This window comes from Serpula lacrymans (assembly GCF_000218685.1).
Source record: "Serpula lacrymans var. lacrymans S7.9 unplaced genomic scaffold SERLAscaffold_9, whole genome shotgun sequence".
Lineage (NCBI taxonomy): Eukaryota > Fungi > Basidiomycota > Agaricomycetes > Boletales > Serpulaceae > Serpula > Serpula lacrymans.
In genome coordinates this window covers 924,039-945,809 of record NW_006763298.1, presented here as the reverse complement: position 1 = coordinate 945,809, position 21,771 = coordinate 924,039, and the positions used below count along the sequence as shown (strand labels likewise).

At 46.9% G+C, this 21,771-nt stretch overlaps 8 protein-coding genes across 8 annotated transcripts; 5 read left to right on the top strand and 3 right to left on the bottom strand.

Moving 5' to 3' along the window:
* Positions 1–121: 121 nt before the first annotated feature.
* On the bottom strand, positions 122–3,558 carry SERLADRAFT_439731 (uncharacterized protein; the record flags this gene model as incomplete). The annotated part of the gene is made up of 18 exons (XM_007320143.1): positions 122–315; positions 394–530; positions 590–683; positions 755–1,024; positions 1,092–1,186; positions 1,242–1,305; positions 1,373–1,459; positions 1,525–1,715; positions 1,768–1,887; positions 1,945–1,999; positions 2,069–2,425; positions 2,480–2,569; positions 2,692–2,746; positions 2,805–2,918; positions 3,024–3,148; positions 3,212–3,304; positions 3,364–3,435; positions 3,492–3,558. The coding sequence occupies 18 exons, from the start codon at positions 3,556–3,558 to the stop codon at positions 122–124; spliced, it is 2,280 nt and encodes a 759-aa protein (XP_007320205.1).
* A 1,669-nt stretch (positions 3,559–5,227) lies between these two features.
* Positions 5,228–5,828, top strand: SERLADRAFT_471533 (uncharacterized protein; the record flags this gene model as incomplete). The annotated part of the gene is made up of 3 exons (XM_007320142.1): positions 5,228–5,282; positions 5,349–5,441; positions 5,506–5,828. One exon carries the CDS (start codon positions 5,586–5,588, stop codon positions 5,766–5,768), a length of 183 nt encoding a protein of 60 aa, XP_007320204.1.
* Positions 5,829–6,216: 388 nt separating this feature from the next.
* Positions 6,217–6,411, bottom strand: SERLADRAFT_393783 (uncharacterized protein; the record flags this gene model as incomplete). Its single annotated transcript, XM_007320141.1, has 1 exon — positions 6,217–6,411. A coding segment is annotated over one exon (195 nt), but the record flags the coding sequence as incomplete, so codon positions are not given.
* A 757-nt stretch (positions 6,412–7,168) lies between these two features.
* On the bottom strand, positions 7,169–7,816 carry SERLADRAFT_471531 (uncharacterized protein; the record flags this gene model as incomplete). Its single annotated transcript, XM_007320140.1, has 2 exons — positions 7,169–7,494; positions 7,562–7,816. 2 exons carry the CDS (start codon positions 7,681–7,683, stop codon positions 7,305–7,307), a joined length of 312 nt encoding a protein of 103 aa, XP_007320202.1.
* A 234-nt stretch (positions 7,817–8,050) lies between these two features.
* On the top strand, positions 8,051–10,479 carry SERLADRAFT_416494 (uncharacterized protein; the record flags this gene model as incomplete). Its single annotated transcript, XM_007320139.1, has 10 exons — positions 8,051–8,216; positions 8,274–8,321; positions 8,396–8,476; positions 8,539–8,614; positions 8,674–8,689; positions 8,740–8,746; positions 8,809–8,818; positions 8,873–9,035; positions 9,091–9,124; positions 9,181–10,479. 10 exons carry the CDS (start codon positions 8,051–8,053, stop codon positions 10,239–10,241), a joined length of 1,662 nt encoding a protein of 553 aa, XP_007320201.1.
* A 1,706-nt stretch (positions 10,480–12,185) lies between these two features.
* On the top strand, positions 12,186–13,296 carry SERLADRAFT_471526 (uncharacterized protein; the record flags this gene model as incomplete). The annotated part of the gene is made up of 3 exons (XM_007320138.1): positions 12,186–12,324; positions 12,378–12,763; positions 12,818–13,296. The coding sequence occupies 3 exons, from the start codon at positions 12,276–12,278 to the stop codon at positions 13,142–13,144; spliced, it is 762 nt and encodes a 253-aa protein (XP_007320200.1).
* Positions 13,297–16,716: 3,420 nt separating this feature from the next.
* On the top strand, positions 16,717–17,467 carry SERLADRAFT_471525 (uncharacterized protein; the record flags this gene model as incomplete). The annotated part of the gene is given in 3 exon segments (XM_007320137.1): positions 16,717–16,764; positions 16,783–17,060; positions 17,120–17,467. The coding sequence occupies 2 exon segments, from the start codon at positions 16,831–16,833 to the stop codon at positions 17,388–17,390; spliced, it is 501 nt and encodes a 166-aa protein (XP_007320199.1).
* Positions 17,439–21,363, top strand: SERLADRAFT_471518 (uncharacterized protein; the record flags this gene model as incomplete). The annotated part of the gene is made up of 7 exons (XM_007320136.1): positions 17,439–18,539; positions 18,590–18,625; positions 18,677–18,980; positions 19,166–19,561; positions 19,615–19,808; positions 19,877–20,016; positions 20,086–21,363. The coding sequence occupies 5 exons, from the start codon at positions 18,769–18,771 to the stop codon at positions 20,599–20,601; spliced, it is 1,458 nt and encodes a 485-aa protein (XP_007320198.1).
* Positions 21,364–21,771: the final 408 nt, after the last annotated feature.

Genomic DNA, 21,771 nt, shown 5'->3' with positions numbered 1-21,771 from the left:
GCACACACGACTAACATACAAAACTGATTATTACTACACTCCTATTTACTACCATTGCGTGGGGCTGCGAAAAAAAAAGTGATTAAGGAAATAAATGACCCCATATTTTTGCTATAAACGCTCACCCAAATGTCATGCCAGGTTCAACCGTCAGCAATGACTTGGATTGTCCGTCCGCCGTGTTCAAGAATACATTGTTCCCCCACCACTTCTGCACGCCCTCTCCTATCGTCCCATTCTGAGGGTATTGGAGGCAGAAGAATATCAATATTATAGAGACTGCCACTCCTGAGTCCATGGCTGCGGAAAGGACGTCTGTAATGCGTTACGTAGAGATAGAATAATATTGTTTAGCCAACGGGCAGCAAGAGCAAACAGAAAGAAATTACGTACAGTTATACTTGGCCCACCATGAGAAATGTCTCCTTCGGATAATGAATTGGAAGATAAATCCGACTATCGCCCAAGGCACATAGTTCAGAGCGCTAGCAGGAGGAATATATCCTATGCCGCTGAAAATGACAGGGAAGCTAGTTTTTACGCAAGGTCAGGCCTTGTGAGTTCACACATGCGAGTTTTCCACACTTACTTGACATAGCGAATGAAGCTGTTCGGCCACTTGAGCGAAACCAGCCAAGCGGCGACGGGGCAGAAGGTACCAATGAGGAAGAAGTATAAAAGGACTGTGGACGTTGTGTCGTCAGTAACCTCTCTCAAAAAATAGTGCGCAAGGAAGCAGCATGTAAAAGCATACCATTGTATGTCTGTCCTGACGAGAACTGTCTCATGGGCCCAATCACTCCCCAAATGAAGCTCGCAGTACCAAATACTTCCGTGTTCGGGCAAATAAACCCATCCTTTTGAGTAGTGCTGCACATATCCTCGATATTGGTAAACATCCAGGCTTGCACGCCTAATTGGACGGTCCCTGCAATGAGAGTAGCAACGACTTGGCCCCAGAACATCGTTCGAGGAGGAATCTTCATGTAGTGACCGAGTTTGAAGTCAGAGGTGAACGTGAGGGCTGATGAAATGCACAGAACCGGTGATCAGGTGTGTGTATGATAAGGTAGATGTGATACTGAACAGACCTTGATACATCGTGATATAACCCCATGTCTTAAACATCATCATAGCGATCGGTCGACCGGGAAGAGCGTATCCGACGATCAATTCGGTGATGACACTTGATATAGATTAGGTTGAGGCTACTCAATCATGACAGCTCGGATCTAACTCACTTAAGCCCAACTTGCTGATTCGTTATGGCTTGAATCATTCCAATAGGAATGACATAGAAGAATGCTGTTGGATTAGCAGTATCAGCAGTTACCCACGCCACCAGCACTGGACAGGGAAAACAAGAACGCACCAATGAAGAGGGAAAGGACGAACGCCCAAACAGGGAACTCCGTGTGCCAAACTTCAATCGCAATCACACCGATGACAAACATAATCACTACAAACAAAAACATTATGAGCTGATCGACTAGAACACATAACCCCCCTTGTGTTGGTACTCACCGAAGATGATCATGTACCACCACTCCGGTACTTGCCTATACTTGGACATCAACCTCGCGTGGATATCCGGCTGCTCATGCATCGAGCGTCTGCTCTGCACCCATATTTGCTTTCGGAAGAAGAGGAAGGCGTGCATAAGCGTGGCAGTGATGGATGCAAAGGACAGACCATAAGACATGGCGAACGTCGTTCTATGACGAGGTCAATGGGGGATAGGACAGAGAGATGGAGTGCGGAACGTACGACAAGAACAAAGGGCTGTATTCCTGATAAGCAGTGAGATTGAGCGTAGATTCGGGGGTGAGGATCCTGGTGATATTATATGCCTGGCCAGTGTTATCGTACGACGTACGTGAAGAGATTCTAGGATTAGTCAAGTTATGTTAGTGAGTGGTGCGGGATAAATACGAATGATCGTACGGCATATATTTGCTATCCCATGTGTTAGTGTAATACAACACGGGAACGACGAACCCTGAAGAAAGATGAATTGTTGTTTAATTCTACGGCACCAGTCATGATAAAAGTCAAAGTAGAAACTTACAGAAAAAGAACACAAAACCAAACGCAACATTAGCCTCAGCCCACCACGGCGTAGCAAGCGGACTCCCGATATAGGTGATTTGATTCCAATCAAAAGTTATCAAGCTCATCCCCATCCCACTCACATACCCAAACATTTGGTTGACAACAATATTGTCTGGCGCAATCCAGCAAACCCATGAAAAGTATGAGAGTGCTTGGAAGAGGTAGCCTGGGACGAAGTACCACAGAACACCACACGCAAATGCAGTAAAGAAGAAACGCTCGCGGGAGATACCGCTCCGGGTACCCATTCCGGCGTACGTCTGTGCGTGAAGCGTGTTGAAAAGAGCGCAGGTCACAAGATTAGTTGGCCAAACTGTTGCATGGTTCAGGACGTAAATTAATTTGGAAGTGCAGACGAAAGACTTACTCATTGATGGAGGTTGAACTAAGAATCTTCGTAAGATACCACCGATAGAGAAACCAATCAGCTGAGTGGACATTACGAGCATCCACTGGTCTTCACGACAGAACCCGTAACGCGGAGATCAACATCAAAAGAGATATTTTGATTTAAGTGTTCAGAAGCAGCAACATGCCGTCAGAATTTATCTAACAGATATGGATATATGAAATACTCACATGAAAAGTTGTATGTCTGGTTGTAGTAGACGCGTTGAACAGCAACAATATCCGTCTGGAAAATTGAAATCAGAAATTCTTCTTCGCTTGTGATATCTGCCAGGAACACTCACTGCGTACGCTGATTGTGAGCCCACGGTGGCCATGATCGTTACAAGTACGTGCTCTTTAATCGTAAATGGTCCTGGATTAACCTTTATTCCAAAGATTTTGACATTAGGCATAACCTTCGTAGATGAACACGTGAGAAGAACACGAAAATTTTCCATAAATTTAACAACGGGTGGCAGTATTAGTCAATAGCAATCCACATGGTCAATCATACCACTTACTTTTGCCCAAGCTCTACCAACGGGGAAGGAGAGCAACTGAGCAACAATTGAGGAAATCGTAACAGACGGATAACGGAAATAGAAGAATTGATTTAATCCCGCTATGAGGATTGCCCATGCCAAACCTTGAGAACATAAAAGATGAGGACATCAGTAATGGAGATATTCCAAATGCAGGTGTTACATACCCATGACCCACGCACGAAGACTTGCCACAGGGATGTCCGGATCATCAGTGTTGGCGACTGCAGATCGTACTTCAGGGTATGGAGAGTCATCCTCTGAAGGGTTCGAATGGATATTAACTTGGATGTGGCTGAAAGAGTATGTTGAGACATACCTAGCACTCCAACAATGGCACCTTCTCTGTCGATGTTGGGGTCATCAAAGTCGGCGATAGCCTCGATGACAGCTATAATGCGAGGTTGTCAGCGACATGGGTTGAATGGGATAAGATGAATGACTGACCCTCCTTGTCTGGGTCGACCTTCTCGAGGTCTGAAGGACTGTATCGACTTTCCTCAAAATCGGTCATGCTTCTCAGGAAGGGACCAGAGGAAGTGTGTACGATCGCACAGAGAGGAATGGGGACCTCGGGATAAATAGCAGATGCGACTGTACCTTCTTGTACTGAATCGGATGCAAAGGCTTATACATTCACACTGATAAGGAGGAGCACATGTCAGACAGACAATTGATTACCCTGTAGTATTTTTGAACTTGACCTTGATCTGTATTTCAACGAGGGAAGCGATTCGGAAATTGAACCGGTTGACAATGATGGAATCTCCCATACCTAGGCTGCCATAGTCCAAGTGCGACGGTAATGAAGATATGGCAATACTAAGCCAAGCCTTGTTTTGAGGTATGAGAAAGCTTTATTGACCTGATACGAGGGACAGATGAGCAAAAAGGAAGGGGCGTCGTAAAAATAGGGCGGCAGTGAGACCAGGTGGGAGCTTTTTTAATTTGCAATGAGACCTCATTATGTGTATTCGAATACAGCAATCGTGTGGATGATTCAGAGATTGATCACCGCGACGAGCACGCCCAGAGACTTCTAACATGGACTGACATGCGAGTTGCCAGTTCAAAAGATGGAGTTGCGCTTTTGCCATGGTTTCTGACCGATGAGTTCCACATCCGTACTGCACACCGCGTGCTAGACAAAGATTGTGACTTTTCTGGGGCTTTTGATAAGGCCAGTGACCATAAAGTTGCCTTGATACTACCATTACCGTAGAAGAGGTGTTCGACAATCCTGTTCGAGTTCGGCAGAACAAAATGGGCATAAATTACATGCCGCGGCAGTAGAGCGCATCGTACTGATGGTTGATCCACATGCGCAAGTTACATTCCAGCTACGCCATCTGGGGCCATTTTTGTTATCACCACAGCCGATTGATGCGTCTAATCGTGTATTGCGAACTCATCTGCACAAGTACTACTCAGAGCTCATTATTATCACATTCAGCTCTTTTTTCTAGTACCTACTCATTTCCTACAACCACTAGTCCTTTCACCAGGCTCACTTTTGGTAGCCTTCACACCACTAGTTTCTTTCCCACTTCCTTATCCATCAAGCTTTATGAAATATCGTCTCGATTTTTTTCGGACTTCGTCTAGCATCACCAGGTACGTTTACTTATTTTTGATATTACTCCATTGCTGAGCCTTTTTTCATCAGCGGCACGACTTATCAGACTTATCAGCTCTTGCCAGTAAAGGCCCCCCGCTATTGCCGGCTCAAGTTTGTCGTATCGTATCAGAGTGTTTTAATGCCGCATCTTCTGATTCTTTATCAGATAAGAAGGCTCAAAAGAATAATATGTCATTCTTAAAGCCTGTCGATAATCAGATTTACCATTCAAAATCAGCCACTCTGTGTTCCTTATCTACGGTTTCAGGCGTATAACCAAACTCCCCCTCTCTGACATCTGTGTATGCTCGGATTCCGGATTCATTCCGGGACTGGTACAGTCTCAGTCAGGTTGTATTGTATGGCGTTTTCGTAGAAAGGTCTCACCGAACTTAACAAGTCCCCGATCACACTTCTGCCAAGCTTCACGATTGGCACAGGAACTAGTGACGTAAGTCTGAAGCTCAAACCTACTTTTGCCCTTGTTGTGTGACTGACAGCTACTATCCACCCTTGCACTTCGAAACAGCCATATATTCACGTATACAGACCCTCAATCTTCTATGGCGATGTAAGCTATCCCGCCATCATCGCATCACTTTTTTACGGTTTAAAAATTGGTATTTGTTCCATTCCTTTCACCTTCTATGCATACAGACCTCAACGGTTTATGTTTTCCACGGCAGGGCATCGTGAGACGCCATAATGTACGATGCCATAGACGGAGGTAAATTCAGCTTTGTCGTATCTCCCCGTGAAGGACCTGATAAACTGCCGACGTTAGTTGTCACAGTCATTTTTTGTCTTGGCATGTCAAAAGTAACACTTACCTGTTCACTCAAGCTTGAGGGAAGGGGTGATTCCACAGCCAGACAGTCCTCGTATTTTGTTTTATCGCTCTAATCCTCAACAGTTGCCAGCGCATGTGTAACATTGATCCGTTGCCTTCTTGTTCGCTTCTTCCCCCTGGTTCTCGCCTCAGGCACTTTATCTATCTTACTTCTGTATCCGGATCACCCGCCACACAAGCATCAGGGATGGATCAACAGATTCATTCCTTTTGGTTCAAGTACCTAGTATCTCTCACGGACTTTTTATGGTCATGAAACCGCAAGGGACAGTGCTCTGGCGTCGCCCGCGGAGAAAGGTGGATAGTACGAGCTGACTTTGGCATTCCGATGGGATGGTATTTTTGGATGGTGCCGCCTGACACTTTCAGCGATATCGTGAGGTTGAGACGAGCAAATGAGTATATGGGTTACTCACGGAGAGTGTTGGCCCGATGTTAGAAAGAAGTATATGGGCTATACGGAGTGAGTTAGAAATGGTCTAATTGGCTTACTTTTCCTACTAGGATCAGATCGTTGTTTGGTGCTCCATTTTCTGAAACAGTCCGCCCTTCTTTGAACGTGCTCAACACCGGTTCGGATACATCGTGGACCGAACAATCACAGGGGGGTCATTTGGTGTGAATGTAAGCGTCAGTCCTCTTCGTCAAATTTGCCATGCTTAGGAGAACATTCGGATACAGGTATGCCTTGCTTTTTGAGGGCACTAGTTCTCTGAAGCTTCAGAAGCGTTTATATTAAGTTGACTTTCGTCTTGGCTAATAACTCCCTGCTCGTCACGCTGGCCACCCTGAACTATCCCAACGGTCGACAATGAAGCTGATTCTTCACATCCATGAGGGACAGCCGGTATAGAGCCATCAAGGCATCGTATGACAGCCACAACCACAAACCAGCTTCCCCTGTGGACTAATCACGTTTTCACCATTGTAAATCGTCACACAGTATAGATTTTGGACACTCCACACCACCAGTACCTTCGATTACTATGCAGATATACTGGCCGCAGACGCATTCCTTCTTTCTTGTCGGAAACACCCATAATTTCTGAGCGTTATTGCCCATAACGACACCCACGTATGATTCATACAGCAATTACGGTGACATAGGGTGAGGCGCAAAACCTTGAGAACACTTGGCTCGGCCTCCGACTTCCAAACGTCGACACCACGACATTCAAGTTCACACATAATATTTATTTAGAACACTTCTTCCGTGTTTTGGTTTCCGGGTGCCGACCCAGACAAGATTGTCCATAGGTTCTTTGAATACTTGCACCGACTGGCTCGAGAGTTGTGTGCATTCATTCATGAGGAGAGATATTATTTGTTAATGGCATCTTGTACGATCCCCGTAATATCGTCTGTTTTGATCAGCCTTGCCTTCCTTCAATGCACAACTTTTCGATTTACATTAAGCTGACAGATTTTATGAGATTTTTTAGCGGCAAGTCGCACGAGTGTGCACAAAGATGATTTCAAGAAAAGTGGAAATAAGAAAGACAATTGTTACTTAAAGGGGGTGGCACGGTACTTGCTTGGGAGTGAATAACAGCTGATCATGATCATCGCTCTCGTCGCCTCATGTGCACTGGCAGAACCCATACACCGGTCCCTAAAAAAGATCATGGTGGAAGTGGGATGCACATGCTCGTTATTCCCATCGCAGTGTGGAAGGCCGAAGACGTCGACTACTTTTTTCGCCGGACGTTGATCAGGTGAACATGTATCCTTGTGATGTTGACAGCTTGGAATACCAGTTGAAATATAGTCAAACGAGAAGCTTGCCGCCGTCTTAGTACACGCCCCTTTGTACTACTACATTAAAATGATTAGCGATGTAGATTGCAGTCCCCAATCGGGGGGGAGTAAACGACTTGACATCCTGTTGGGTTGGGCCAATTGTCATGAAACTAAACAGCGGATAGTGAGCTCTGGTTAAGATAGTCGGATCACGTTGGACATCAAAGTGATAATGTGAAGCCCTTAAGAGTTAGAAAGGCATGTTAACGACCTACGAGTAGGGGACTTCACCAATATTCCAATACCCACTTTGATTTTATCTCAAGATACTCGATTGACGAGGATGAAGCCTCCTCGGAAAAAAGTGAAGACGTAGTGACTTTTTGTTCAGGGGCAATCAAGAGCGCGCCTGGTGCGTCAAGGACATCCATATACGTTCGTGAAATGGTGATGACATAGATACAAGACACTGAAAGAGTGGAAACACCAGAACAACGGTAATGTTTGCGTTGACAGTGAGAGTGATAGTGAGCGTGTCGTGGTATATGGAGAACAACTAGATGCGTGCAACGTTGACTGGAACCAGCAAAATAATCGCCACATGTCACGTGATTACAAAACCCAATAACCAAGACCAGATAACATTCTGACAAAACTTCTCCAGTTCTTTACCCGCCCGAGCGAAGCCACATTCCTGTACACTGGACGTTTCAGGAAAGCCAGAACGTTCTTTCGACCCAGCATATATCGGATTCCTCCAAGTTCCACATCTTTCATTCTCACAATTCGACTGGCGCCATGTCTTCCAGCGAAGAGTTCACAGACTACGAGGACGAGCTCGAGGAAACGCAACCCATCAGAAGAAGAGGAGGTAAAAAAAATGGAGACAAATCAGGAGGATATAAAATAAGGAACGTATTGAAGTTGCCGCGAGCTACGACCTATACGACACAAGCCTTGTACGGTGCGTATGCGATATGAAGCCTCGCACGCTGCTGTTGACGCCGACGTTCCACTGTAGAACAAATCATCAACGCCGATATCAACTTGGAGCCGGAATATCAACGCGGTGAGTCCTTAATCTTTCCGCTGTGTTCTGGTGTGGCATAGGCGAAATTAACATTTACTGACATTTTCGAACAGACGTTGTTTGGCCAGAAGCCAAGCAGATTGGCCTTATAGATTCTATTTTTCGTAACTTCTATATTCCACCGGTCATCTTTGGTACGTGCAGATAGCTATCGATTTCTCATCATCTAATTCCATAAACGGGTTGTGTACTCAAGTCTCACACCAACATGACGATGGCTCCGAATCGAAGACGTGCATTGACGGAAAGCAGCGTCTCACTTCTATGTATAGGTAGGTCAGCCTATATCCTTGCATGAAATTATATTCATGTACCATAACTTGCCTTGCAGATTCATGGATGGCATGGTAAGCATAAAACATTATATCCTTGTATCTTCGCTAACTTTTCTCTCCAGATACCACGTAAGTGAAGTCCAATACGTGGCATAAGCTTATTCACAATTATACTCAATTCTCCTATCTAGATAAAGATCCGTAAGTAAACAGTTGCATCGTTATACTATTCATATCTAAACATTTGAACTACAGAGTAACAAACGAAAAGTTATGGTATAAAGAATCAGCGGAATCGAAACAACGCGGTCGAACCAAGTTGCTTCCTGACAAATATCGACGACTATTTGCAAACAAACAGATCGTCTGTATAGAATACCAAGACTTGACGGATTCAGATGAAAGAGAAATCTTCCAGGTGTGTTGCAATAACGAGCTACGAGCGTCGCAACAAATGTTTACCTTGCACTCAGAGGGTTCAATTGGGAATGGCACTTACGCCTGCAGGTATGTACCGTATGACTTTCTTTTTTAGGACTGATTACGAATTTTGTTCCTTTCAGAAAAACTTCAAGTCCTTAGTACCCCAATGGCCGCCTTTGTCCGCAGCATCCAGGCAACGTATTTCGCCACGGATAGTGTTCTGGGCGAAGACACTCTCAACTGGGACAGATCTCGTGGCGGCGACTTCCGATGTATAGCCCAGGCGTTGTACATTATTGCCAAATTTCCACACCAAAACTCGGTTGGAACGATGCCGCAGCTTGAAAAATGGCTTACAAAACCTACTTCTGGGCCAGCGACGAAAAAGGCGAAAAGTAAAAAAAGTGATGAAGACTATGAAGATGAAGTTGATCTATCGGAGGATTCGGCGTTCTTGGAACGTATTCATGACACTTTCCGGGTGCTATCGCATCTGGTCGACGATAAATCACTCAGTCGGGTTTTCTTGAAAAAAGAGTGGAAGGTATCTCCGGTGGAGTTTATCACGATATGTCTTCTTATCGCCGTTCACAAAGAGGAGCTGTCGTCGCGCGAACTTGCAGACAAGATCGGGGAAATGCGGGCGCATGTAAGACAGGAGCACGTAGATATCCGAATGAATGGCCGAGTCTCGAAAACGTTGCTGGATTTCGTGAAAGGCATTAAAGTAGGAGGTCCCACGCAAGCCCAGAAACGAAAGAGGGACGCAGATATGGAAGTAGATGCAGAGGCAGGGGAGGCAAGCCGAAAAAAGGTGACCATCAAAGTTGAACCCTCATCCATGTCGCAGATTTCGCCGTTTGGGTCTGCAAGTCTTCTTCAACAAACTCCGCCATCGTTACCATCACGCCCTACCTGGGCTACATTGCCGCCACCTCCAACTGATCCACGTCTAACCACGTCCATACCGCCACCGAACAACTGGCAAGGATCCTCTCCTAAGATGACGCCGTCGGTTCCTCCGCCTCCTCGTCCAGTTCCGGACAGGCTGGCAGCGATTCATGCTGCCAAAAACTCTATAATGTCTTCGTCTCCGTCGGACAGTGTGTCTCCACGTCCGACGCCTAGTGCCCCCGCTGCCATGCGTAGCACAACAATGCAGCGTACGAATAGTGACTCAATGTCTCATGGTGGAGTTTAATCTTGGATAAGAGTAGTGGTAGTAAGTAGAGATGAGAAGAGGTATCGCGAGATGGATCGCTAGCGAAACATGCCCCATGCGTTTTTGGCGGAAGGCTCAAGTCAGTGCTTGGACTTCTAGATAGTATTTCATCACTCATTCGCCTTTTCATTTTTTTCCCAACCGTTGTACCGTAATTACTAGATATATTTGACCATACAGCTTGTATTCCTGCATGAATTTTAACAACAGTAAAATGCATTCGAGAAACTAAGCGCCAGTGAGACTTGTCTAGTACATGGCACAGCCACGACGCGTGGAACATTCATTGCAGTTTGGTGGCTTTCATGTAACCGGCCTTGCTTGGTCTAGGCGACACTCGTCAAAGAATTGTTAAGCCATGTCTTCGAGGGAAGGCAGTAGCTCATTTTCCACCCCTCCATCGTCCTTGTCAAAGAGCCTCATGTCTTCCTCGAGAGCCGCTCCAGCAAAGAGAGATTCTTTGATGGCAGAATTGGAACGAGGTATGTCATGGTAGTCAAGCGCTATATTACGACGTATGATGTCCATTCTATTGATCGATATAAATTCTCAGATCCACAACATTCAGCTGCCAAACGTCAACAACGCGCTCAGGTATTCACTTCACACATGGCACACGCATCTCTCGAACGCCAGCTTCTTGCCGCCCAGACAGCCAAGATGGAACTGGAAACAAAAGTACGGGACAAAGACATACAGATAGATAGGCTGGAGCGTGACAGACGCTTTTTTGCGGACAGGGAGAAAGAAGAACGCGAAGAGAAAGAAAAGGAGAGGGAGGAGAGGGAGGAGGAAAAAGTGCGTGTTCATGCTTGTCGACTATAGCGTGTTTCGCGCCCAATGTCTAATGGGAGTAATATGACAGAGGAAGGTTGATGCCGATCTTCGTGCTACTCGTAACGCACTCTCCACTCTTCGCGAGCAATATGCCGATCTCGAAGAAGCGCACTCATCCCTCTCTCGATCCACGTCTCAAACCATTGCCTCTCAGAAATCTCAGCTAATAACATTCTCTCGACAATCTTCTGTTCTCGAGGAAGAACTCTCAGAGTTCAAGCGCATTGCCAACGAGCGCAGTGTCACTATCCAAGATCTACAGGACCAGGTTGAGCGAGCCAGTGTAACGCAAGAAACATTCACGAGAAAAAACGTGGAAGACGAGACTTGGGGAGTTGTGAGAGAGGAGTTGAGTCGCCAAGCAGAGTATCTCCGGTCACTGGAAAGTGCTAATTCTAAACTTACTGCGGAAGTCACTGTCTTGAGAGAACGACATGCAAGTATTGAAGTTTTGAGAGAGGAAAAACGAGGCTTGGAGCGCAAAGTTTCAGTTATGGAGGAGTTGAGAGAGAAGATCGTCAAACTGGAAGCCCAAGTAGAAGCAGCACGACGAGAAAGGGAAGAATGGTGCGTGTTTCTAAATCGCCTTCAGTGTCCGGTTGTTAATCTTTCTGTCATTGTGGTGTAGGGCCCACAAAGCTAATAACACGAGTACACCAACGCAGACACCAGTTTCTGTGACTCAGAATTTGTCCACACTGCGGTTGACCTACGCGCGTTTGTATGAAGAACATGGTACAAATGTCGCACTACTACGTCGTCGTGAGGCAGAAATTCAAGATACTGAACAACGTATCTCAGAAGCAATTGGCTCTATAGACACACTGAAGGCGGAAGCACAGGCATTGAAGGAGAAAGTAACAAGACGAGAGCAGCGGACCATGCTCGCTGAAAGAGAGGTCGGATTCTTGCAGGCATTGGTCGTAAGTATCTTCACTTTCGTGGGTCCAATCATATCTCATGCATGTTTACAATCAGGCCAGCTTCACCGCCGAACAGGCTTCTCAGGAGACAGAAATCTCCAACGAAGCGAATGAGGCTCTGTTGCAACAATTTCAGCGACAGGGTGAGCTTCTTAAAGCATACAAGGCAGCCAATAATACCTTGCAAATCACCATTGATACACTGGATTCCGACACATCAACGGTGGGCAACAAACGGAGTCGAAAAGACCTGATGGAGGAGATAGAAAAACGCAAAGCCACGATACAAGAGTCACAAAAAGGTTTGGAACCCGTGATTTTCTCTTACTTGGAGTTTTCTGACGCTGTTTGCCAGCTCTTGAAGATGCTAAAGAGGTGTCAGAAAAGCACCTGGAAAGAATTGAGGAGCTAGAGCAAACTTTGTTCGAGCTGAGAGGTAAGATTGGAACAGGAAACCATGTACCACCTGGTATGCGGGTGTTATGCCTCCGTGATAATCCAGCACAACAATGGTCGGACCTTAGGCAGGAGATCATGGACCGGTTAAAGAACGAAAATTCGGCTTTGATAAAACGGCTGAAGGAGTTGGAGGAGAATGGCGCATCAAGTGATCAGTCCACAGAAAGACGTCAAGGAGAGGAGTTGGTCCCCAGAGAGAGCTGGGAGGTTGTAAACAAAGAGAAGAAGGAGCTCGAGGATGTAGTGAAGCAGAAAGAGAAACGGCTGCTGCGATTGCAACAAGTACGTAACTCTGCAAACATACATTCTTTCCTCAGCTTCAACTGTGCTTCTCAGGTTTTCACCGCTAAGAGCACCGAGTTCCGAGAAACGATCGCTTCTATCCTTGGACTGAAGCTCGCATTTTATCCAAACGGTCAGGTGCGCGTAACGTCAATATACGACCTTTCTGCTTCGTTTGTGTTCCAGCCATTATCAAAGTCTACACCTGAAGGAGAGGGCGCTCGGATGCAGCTTGTTGCGCAAGGTGAAGGAGGCCCACAAGATCTACCGCAATTAATGCGATTCTGGGTCGAGCAGGAGCAATGTATACCTGGCTTTTTAGCGAGTGTAACGCTGGAATGCTATGACAAGTCTAAGAGGGAGAATGGTGATAATCCATAGCCACTGTCCCATCAGCCCTTTTTTACTATTACTTTCATTTACGACAGCTAGCCTTATCGATGCTAATACTATGTCCACAATACGCTACTGGTACAGTACAGCCTTTTTGCTTACTATCACTTGATCAATTAGAGCACCCCCGTGATCGACATGTGTGCTATAGTAATCCGCGTGTGGCTTGACAATGTAATGAACCGCGACCGCCGTGACGTGCCAAATTTTATCATTTTGCTAATAGGGAGAAGGGCATACTACATCCGAATTTCTTATTTTATTTTTTTTGTCTTGAAGTTGCTTACGGCCTTCGTGCTAAACTTGTTTTGTACTGGTCTCCTTTGGAGAGCATGTAATGTCATAACGCCCTCCCAGTTTATATGTGAGTCTGTCTAGATCCGTAAAATTTTTCTAACTTTTGATTCTCATGTTTAGTCTACTTCGTCCCTAAAGCATAGTAAGGTCTTTGCAATCGATGGACCAGCCTTTTGAAGCATCGATGGGCCAGGACTCAAAGTCCTGGCATCTCTCGCATTCTCTCTCGCAAAGCATGTCAAGTTCTCGCAGACTCCATCCAATTGGCACTTCTGTAGATCCCTCATCCTTTCACCGGTACTGCTCTCATTGCGAGGCGTACATGGAGCCTCAATACCGAGCTGGAGGTGTATGCGAAGTATGTCGAAACCGTGGTCAAGAATACGTGAGTTCGATCAGGACACAGACAAATAAATCACATCCCGGTCTAGGGGAACGTCAACCTGATACAACTTCTGCATTGCCCAAATCTGTGAGTAGTTTTTTGTAACCACATGTTTCCATTTATCTTCAGATATCTACGAGGATCGTATTCTCTTCCAATCTTCATTGTTATACCTATTTCTTGTTTGCCTTTGCCTTTTAATCATTGGTGCAGAAAGATCTGATCAATTTTAACAATCACGTTTTCCCCCACTGCAGACTTTCTCGCAGCCGCGACACGTCGCTCGATCTCAGCGGCCTCCAGTTAGGAAGGTCTATACGTATACACAGTGCGCCTTGTGCATGGTTACAGTCGAAACTTCTGATCGTCCTGTCGACTCCGTTGTTCTTTGCGGTGCTTGTCGCTCTCGTTCGCAACCCTCTCGCTCTCGCCCCCGCCCATTGCCCCAGTCACATTCGTATAATCCCCCATACTATATCGACAGACCACTTTCACAGACTTCAGCTAGGAGCATTCCTCCAATATCCACTAATCCAATGTTCGAATCACCACCTATCATGCAGCACTTCAATTCTCGAGGCGAGCTTATTGTGCCTCAGACGCAACTACAGGTAGCGCAATATAGATCGTCTTCCCGTTATTTATCTATTCTGACTACTCTTCAGATACCCAGTGCCAGTCGGTCATCCGTGATGCATACGCATGAATCGCGATACCGCAACCCTTACCCCACAACGTTACGTATGTGTAAGAGTGTGAGTTGTGGTAGACCTCTTTTGCGTGACCATCGCGGTTCATTTTGTACTCGTTGTGCTACACGGTTTTCGTCGCCGGTGGAGCCACCATACAATACTTCCAGACGGAGTGACTCTTTATTATCATCGAGTGAGTCTAATTATGACGTTCTTGAGCTTAATAAGACGGTGGGTGTTGTACACTGCTAGTTCCTTTCTTCACATTCAAAGATGGTTTTTACTAGACAAACGAGAGAAGTTCTTCAAAAAGCGATACTAACATCACTCCTTCTTCCGTCCTCGAGGATGATGTCGAGGATGAGATGGATTTCGACTTGCAGTATCCTGAGGTAATATTCGTTCAACTAGTTTAGTCCAACTGATCAACTTCTGTATGTTCCCTTCCTAGGCTCCTCCAACGGCAAACATGCAGAACACCTCTTCAGGTTCAGCTCAGGCCGAAGAGCAAAACCATCTAACTACGCGTGTCCCTTCGCGACCATCCAACGACCACGAGCCTCCCCTTGAGCTTATGGTGGGATCTATGGGATTCGCAGGTTTGTTACTCGAGGAACCCTTGGATACCCTACAAACCAAAAAGAAACAGCTTCAGGTGAATCGTTCGACTCTCGTTGTAAATCGCAGTGACCGATCTCCTTCGATTTGATTCCTGCACCAGCGCGCGTGCGAGACTGAAAAATGTACGGGACTTGTCCCTCCAGACTCTAGTTGGCAACGCTGTATGGACTGTAGTGTCAAGCGCTGGAAAACTCGAGGGGCAAGGGCTGTCGCAGCGGGCGATGATGATTCAAAAATCAAAAAACGTGCGGAGGAGGGGAGTTCCAGTTCTGTGCGCAGTGAGACGGGACACATTGAAAGCGACGCTGAACCTAATTTGGGAGATGAAACAATGGAAACAATGGAGGTTATGACAGTTCCCCTCGCTGAAACGGTGCCAGCATCAGAGATTCCAGCTGGGGATGCTTCGAGAAAAACTCCTGAATTGTCGGAAGATGTTAATGCGTCTCATCCTTCTTCACCCACGGCGTCCAAGTGCAGTCCTACCTGTGGGGAAACGTCCAGGGCCAGCATCAGTGGATGGGACAGCGATCTTACCGATCTTTCTTCGTCTGAAGATGAAGGCGAATCAGAGATCGACGTCGACTCTGACGTTCCTTATGAAAAAGTAAGTGTCAGCTCGAGCGCAAACTTTGTTCTCTCTTAACCGTCGTCTGCGCGTACTAGCCTCGTCGGCGGCAGAAGTCTCCCAGAGGAGCTGGTCAGGGGACAGGCTCGGGGCTCAAGATTCGTCTACCTGTACTAGCTTCCTCACAGTCTGGTGATTCCAAGTCACCCATCCGGGTCTGTGGCATTAAAAGATGTCACATTGTGCTCCCTAGTGATTACCGTTGGAAAATATGCGAAGCTTGTCGGCGCCATAATCGAGATTACCAGAGACAGAGATTAGGACTAATAAGGGAGCGTGCTGCTACAGCTACCGCCTGCCCACCGCATCCTGGGTCGAGAGATCACTCTACTCCCCGTACTCTTATATCGGACGACAACCTTTCTAGGGCAGAGACACTAACTACGTATGAATATCCGTCGACTACGGATACTGTGGCCAAGTCTACTCCATCTCGAGAGACGGAAGAAGTACGTGCTCTCTGCATTGTCACGCTACCCCTGCCTAACGTCTCAACTTCACGGATTCTGCCGCCAGGCTAGTATTATCGCCGAACTTATGTCTGGTCGCAGTATACCCACTTCCCAGACCCGCTTCGAAGACGCTCCGGTAAGTGATATATCAAGCGATGCCCAAGGCTTATCGTTTTGTTATTACACAACACTTTGAAACTGATACTCAGGTTTCGAAGTCTCAGCTTGAACCCTCATCCCAAACCGTCACTGTGTCGCCGAACATTCCTTCTACTGCGCCCTCCAGTGTCGCGAATGCTCGATTTTGCAACATACGACGCTGTAATGCCAAACTGCCACCGTCGACAGAGTATCGCTGGAAGACGTGCGAAGCATGTCTTGCTCGTACGCGGCTTGATGCAAGGAAGCGGAAGGAAGCACTCTATGCTCAAACACCGGGTTCCAAAGAAGCTGGGAAAGACCAAACATCCCATCGAGCCATTACCTCCGGGGCTGTCGAAAGCAGTCTTCCTCCCGATACCAAACCCAACCCTCCCTTTCCCGTGTTTCAGCACATTGGCGCCCTCTCAACAGCCATCGCCACGCGATTCGAGCGATTTATGGAAGCTCAGATCCTATACTTGCATGTCAAGCTTCAGACTGCAAAGTCAAAAATGATCAATGTTAATCCAGTGGCGTTTGCTTTTGATGGGGAATACTCGACTGTTATTGGTAATAAGTCTGATATTCAGGGTGAGCAGAAGGGTTCTGAGGCTCGCACAGTCAATATGCGGCAGGACGCATGCAATATCGTGAGGGAGTTGAGCGAGGCGTTGGGCACCGTGTTTAAGTCAGCTTGTTTATCTATTTTGGCCTTCTGTAGATTAACATGGCTGATGGTCTTCTTAGTCCTATGGGTTCGTTCCCAAACGAGTTCGGAGGTATCATCATGCGATTTTCATGCGTTGTCGTCGTCAACGTGCCGCTCCCCTTTGCTCAGTCTAAACCCAACGACACCTTGCACGACCCGGACGCAGCCAAGGACGCTGAGCAGAACGACGACTCGGATGTCTTCGTCAAGAGGATGGTAGGCGAGCTGGAGGTGACGGTGCATCCAGACAACACTCATAAATTGTTCGTAGGGCAGCGATATGTCATACAATTTCGTTTGATAGGTTGAGGTTTTATAATGCATTTACATATGTAAACTAGACTACCACACTCGTATATATATATATACGATAGCATTGAGATTAATTGCACATGCCTGCTTTTAAATGGGAAGTAGGCCTCATGTTGGTCCTTCCAGGGTAAAATTAAACACTTCTATATGACCAGAAAGGATGCATTTAGCGCGGTTTCGTTGTCCCTGTTATTTCGCAACTTCATTTTAAAGGCTCGCCAATACTTGGACATGGTAACATTTTATGCGAAAGACTCCTGTAAGAGATGAAGGTTAGGCGCCGTAAACAACCACAGCCCACATCAGAACCTATTTTGATTCACGAGGTGGAGTCCCTTACGTATGTACGACCAGCTGCAATTTACTCAGATAAACGGCAAATTGCAGCAACGGGTGGGTTTGAAGTTGGTATCGACGAACCTGGGCAGAGCAGAACCCGTCGGAGTACAAGTAACTTGCGATGTGTAATTCTCGCCTCGTGGCAATACGAAGGTGCAGCGCGGAGCGGTAATGAAGTTAAGTTTAGATATCGTGGGCCGACGTGGGGCAGAAGGGTTGAGAGTCTAAGCTGTGAGATCTTTTTTCGGACCACCGGGTGTACGATTGATACTTGCAACTGTCTCAGAATCAATCTTCATCTTTCTCCAGTCTCCTCCCAGCCCACAGCGATTGGACGTCAAGATGTCTTCTGAAGGCCCGCCATTTTCACTGCGACTGCAGTGTCACGAAAAGTACTATGAGGAACAACACACTTTAGTCCGTACCGTACCAAAGTCGAGAAAAAAACACGCTACAAGAGTTAGTGGATGTCCACGATGGGCATTCGCTGTAGTTTCCTAAAAACCAAGGATAACAATCACCTGCGGTATCTCTTCGTCCCATGCTTGCGATAGCTTATGCTATTCGTGAAGACTCGACCTGCACTGCGGCCCCGTTGTAATCTGTTGGCGAATCTTTATGCATGGCCAAAATACCACTTCGAAAGTCCCCCAAGAAGGCATGTTGTGGCTTTTATGCTAGCATACACCAGCAAAGGTCTATCTTGCAGAAAAGCGACCACTTGGCATTGAGACATAGTTTACGTCGTTACGACGACAAAAAGGTTCCCACGCCACTGGGGCCGACTGCAGCCGCTTTCCAAGATCGGTAAGTACTTACAAGTTTTCAGTCCTGTGGACAAAGACTGATATCTTCAGGAGCTTGGCACCTGATATTATGATGAGAGCAGTGTAGTTGAGTGAAATCCCAGTCTCTTGTTGCAGTTGAAAATTGATGAATCTTAGGCAATCTGCCTTATCAGTTACTATATGACATGAGACTTCTGGGCATCACTGGTGATATTGATATTTTAAGACATGTCTGAGTCCGGCTCCACATGCTACGATGTTTGGCTGGCCGTCAAAATGAACAACTTGCTCCCTTCTTTGAGGCGCCTTTAAGGTTGGTCCCCAGCCAAGTCATGTCTCCACACCTCGTTTTCGCAGTGGTTCTATTTGTAGCTTTTTGTCGATCAGTGTATTCCCAGAACCTTACACAGGCTCAGCTTGCAATCGTCAGCGACCGTCTAGGCGAGGGAGCTTCGCATAGGTAAGCTCCAATGTATTCCTTGTTATGGACGGACACCGTGAAGCTGGAACCAATTCAGCGAGGGGCTTGTCTTAGACACCTTTACCTGTTTACAGGTGAAATATGTTTTAGTTACCAGCCTCTGTTGTGCTTGATTATTGTCAGAAATATTCTGTTATTGACGGGCGTCTTCCTCGCGCTTTTAGCTGGGAGTATGGCACTCGAGCTGAGGCCCTTCTTGAGTATACTGCTTCGACTTTCTCGGTCCTATCTTCTTCTCCGCTCCCGCCGCCATCCACTGTGCCCTCAAATCTGACGGACGCCCTTTCAGTCGTTTTCAATATATCAAAGACTATCGTTGCGGGCCGCGCTAATTCAAACGGCAACATCACAGGTCCTCAACCTCTCATCCAGGATTCCAGTGCTGGGGATCCTGCGAGTATAGGTGTCACTGTTTTGTTGGCTAACTGGACGGGTCAAGGACAGAAGGATGGCTTGGACTATGCTGGTGCTGCAGAGGATCAGCTAAACTTTCTGTTTCAAGATGTACCCAAGACGAGTGACGGCGCGCTGTCCCACCGGGTGGATCAGGTGCAGCTATGGTGGGCCATGAGTTATTCTATCATATGCGCCTAACTAATCTCTCATTATACAGGAGTGACTTTGTTTACATGGTTCCCCCATTTTTGGCCTACTACGGGGTTATCACAGAAAATCGTACACTCGTTTCCGAAGCCTATAACCAGATCAGCCTTTATCGCAGCTACTTGCGGGACCCAGATGCCAATAATCTTTGGAAGCATATTTTGCTAGGTTCATCTGGCAACGACGAAGGTCATTGGGCGACAGGTAAAATGATCTTGCTTTACGTAAAACATTGACGCCTTCTGAACCTTTTTGGTGCTGCTTCTAAATAGGCAATGCATGGGCTGCAGCTGGGATGACCCGAGTGCTTGGGACGATACAACGATCCCAGTATGACAAGTCGCTGGCAAACGAGCAGAAAGATCTCGCGAATTGGATACAAGAGATTCATGGCGGAATGTACCCACTCCTTGTACGTGCTCGTGCCTTTGAACACAGTCCTATTTTTAAGTTTCTATCTTACTAAATATATCTCTTCTAGAATTCTAACGGTCTTTTCAGAAACTACCCCGATAACGATACCACTTTTTATGATGCTTCATCGACGGCATTGCTAGCAAGTACAGTATACCGACTGTCCTACCTGTGGAACGTACACACGCACCTTCCGCTGGCCGAGCAATGTAGAAAAGCTCTCTCTTCGTCTTCTGGCGCCCAAGTCTCCTTCGGAACAACGCCATCTCCCACTTCGTCTTCGTCGTCTTCTCCTTCCGCGACATCGACGACACCCCCGGCCTCCCCTTCCTCCATTCTCGGTCTTGACCATTTCACTTCCGATGGCTGGCTCACCCCCGTTGTTAATCCAGACTCATACGGCTCGCAAGGCACCCAGAGCCCTGAAGGCCAGGCCTTTATCCTGGAAATGCAATCAGCATGGCGGGATTGGGTGGCAGATGGCGCCAAGGGTGCAAACGGTAGTGTGCGAGGTGCGGACCTGAGCGTCACTTTGACCTGGCTATTCGCGGTATTTGTGGGAATCACCGTCGTTTACCGCTGAGGAAAACACGCTTCAGTGTTCTGGCAGATGCTCGGAGGGCAGGCTTTCATTTAATCGACTTGACGCTCGAGAATCGAACTTCTAGGACCTGATATGGTATAGACTTATCGGCAGCGTCTAATCTTCTTCTCATAGTCTAACAATCTTTTTGAGTTTAATGTCTGGTTCGTACTACATACATACTTCCTACATGTACATGTACATGTTGACTTGGTATCTTTTGGGATTAGACACGTATAGTTTTAGATAACATTATAATCGTCGCAAAGATGAGGAAGGGTATTGTATCTTTGGTGTGATGGCTAGCATCTCCCGGGAAGGAATGCATATTTTTCGGGCTCGTTTGAGAGGCTTCAGCGTGGTTGCCCCGAAATGGTGAATGAATGAATGATGGAAGCGGATGTTGCCGATTCAGGCGCCAAGGGATGAACTCAAGGACAGCACATTTTTCTTTGAGAAGGACCATGGGCGTCTGCAAAAAGCACCGTGAACCGAATGATAAATACCTTCACATACGGCACCCCCATGGACCCACAACCCATCGTTCACTCGCTACCTTGCTCTCTCCAAACCGAACACCCGACTCTGAGAGTGTTCACGGTCGCCTGCTGTGCCTGTTTGCATAGTCTCTTTCCCTGCCCGCTCTCCCAGACCAACCACTATCTCGGGATCTGCCCCAATCCCTATCCGTTTGGCTGTCTCTGTCACGATTTCTCTCATGGGCCGCAGACCCTCTCCTACTATAGCGTTCCTCAGACCGGTAGTAATCACGGTCATAGGGAGCTGAAGTCCGGCGATGATCACTTGCTCGTCTATCATAGTCGCTACCCCGCCTTTCTTCATGATGTGAACCTGTGGATGAAGCTGAGGTCGGAGGGGGAGGGAATCCTGCACTAGATCCTGAATTTGGTGGTGGAGGTAAGGAGCCAGTTTGGATAGGTAACATAGGCCGACTAGGTAATGGATGATTGAGAGTAGAGGGATTGGTGATGCTGCTCCCACTCATTTGCCTTGGAGCTGTCGGAGGAGCCACAGGCGACTGAGGTGCGCTCAGTGCAGACGCGCCCGTAGGAACTCTAGGTGAATGACTCGGTGCCATAGCGGCCCCATTATCATTGTCATCTAGACTCTGAGAATTTGGTTGCGGCTGTACTACACCGAGCCTCTGGA